This window comes from Oculina patagonica, chromosome 11, assembly GCF_052425735.1.
Source record: "Oculina patagonica isolate OP01 chromosome 11, crgOcupat, whole genome shotgun sequence".
NCBI classification, from domain to species: Eukaryota; Metazoa; Cnidaria; class Anthozoa; order Scleractinia; family Oculinidae; genus Oculina; species Oculina patagonica.
The window spans coordinates 7,162,319-7,164,153 of record NC_135768.1 but is presented as its reverse complement, the minus strand read 5'-3'; the positions used below and the strand labels follow the sequence as shown (position 1 = coordinate 7,164,153).

At 42.9% G+C, this 1,835-nt stretch overlaps 1 protein-coding gene across 1 annotated transcript; it reads right to left on the bottom strand.

The window, feature by feature from the left end:
- Positions 1 to 501: 501 nt before the first annotated feature.
- LOC144629594 (adenosine receptor A2a-like) lies at positions 502 to 1,503 on the bottom strand. Its single transcript, XM_078487833.1, has one exon. It carries the CDS (start codon positions 1,501 to 1,503, stop codon positions 502 to 504), a length of 1,002 nt encoding a protein of 333 aa, XP_078343959.1.
- Between the last annotated feature and the right edge of the window lie 332 nt (positions 1,504 to 1,835).

Here is a 1,835-nt window from a genome sequence, read left to right as displayed (position 1 = left end):
CAACCATTTTACAGTCCTTTAATATAACGGTCATGCACTCCGGGTCCAATACGCGTATAGTTCACGGTCGATCTACAACCATTAACAACATGCAGTCTTCATTTTAGTCGCTTCAAATGAAAACTAAAATTCAGTTTGTTCTTGTCCACTATCCCTTATTTACAGCCACTAAGTTTACAGTCTAGAAATCTTTCTAAAGAAACTCAAAGTTTTACTTCGTCCCTACGAGTGATAACGAAAATGTCTTCAGTGTTCTAGTCACCTTTCCTCTATTCAGTAAGGGTGCTTTCCATTTGTCAGAACTGGCCCTTTTTCCACGAGTTTTTCCCACAAATCCTTTACAACGATGTATATTATTTGTGCATTGACTAATTTGACAGGACAAACTTGATAAACAACAGAATTCTGTTTTTGAATATACCGGTCAGGCCGGCCATTTCTAAAAAATGGAAAGGCCATTACTAAAGTTTACTGTCACATTTGCGCAAAGCGAAATACTCGCTAAGCGCACTTCAGGAGTTCACGAAAAGCGTTTTTAAATTTCTCGAGTCTCCAGCCGTAAATAAGAGGGTTAAGGCAGGCGTTCAAACCCAATGCAAAGTCGTAGGCCACGTACTTGAGGAACGATCTGCGTATGACTCGCGGTGCGCCGAAGAAACGGAAGCTCGTTACCACCAACAACGGGAAGAAACTGAGCAGACATACTCCAACAACAATAGCGAGAGTGAGGGCGCCTTTTAGCTCATTCTTGATGGTGGAGGTTCCTTGGCTGTCGTCTTGATCCCTGATCTGTCTTCTGTGCTTTCGAGCCACGAAGAAGACGTATCCGTATGAACAAATGATGGTCAGTATGGGGATGACAAGAAGCGATATTACCAAGAAGATGAAATAACCTCTGGTAACAGGTGCCATTTTTGGGCGGCTAGTACGAAATGCCTCTCGATTTCGAGCTCGTTCCCGTTCCCGGAATTGAAAGCATGGATGCAAAGCTTGGTAAAGCCTTTCATAGGAGCGTTCGCTGTCGGCTCTGAGCGCCAGAGGAAACAGTAAAGTAACAGCAACAGCCCACAGCCAGGCAATAAGGCAGGCGATCACTGCTCGGCGATTAGTCACTATCATGTGGTATCTCAAGGCGAACCTGACGGCGATGACGCGTTCGACGCTGATCAAAGCGAGGTGAAGAATGATAACGGCGACGAGCACGAGGCTGAAACGAGCACTTGATTTGCACAGAAACTGGAAGCTTGATGGATCCGTGGCTTCTCCAAGTCTAAAAATGATAAACGTGATATGGAAGATGAAGGGCATCACCGTTAAGATGTCAGCTACGGACAAACTCACCAGAATACAGTTGGATGCAGTTCGCAAGCTTGGAAATTTGTGAAACGCTTTGAACACCAGCGAGTTGCCGAAAATGGTAGCGACTAACAGGATCGTCTTGGCGCTGATCGATATGATTTTTACCTCATCCGGCGGCCCGTTTGGTTTTGCTGTAGAATTCATCATTTGTGTTTTCGAAAAGAAATTCTTAGTCCTTAAAAGAATTAGCTCTTTTGGTGTCCTGAATAGAAAATCGTTTTTAAAATCGCTAAAAATTTACTGGCGAAGACTGTTGGGCTCTGAATTGGTAATAAATGTTCATAAAACAACTCGTATAATAACGGGGAAGTTGAAGAAGTATATGCCTAATTCTTACTGCTCTTTCCTTAACCAGTTTCACCTGGTATCGTGTAAATATAGATAACGTCAAACTCCATATATGCCATTAAGTAATGATTGACAGTTCCATTAAGTTTCATCTCCCCTCGAGATTGTTTTCATTTTAACAACAGGTT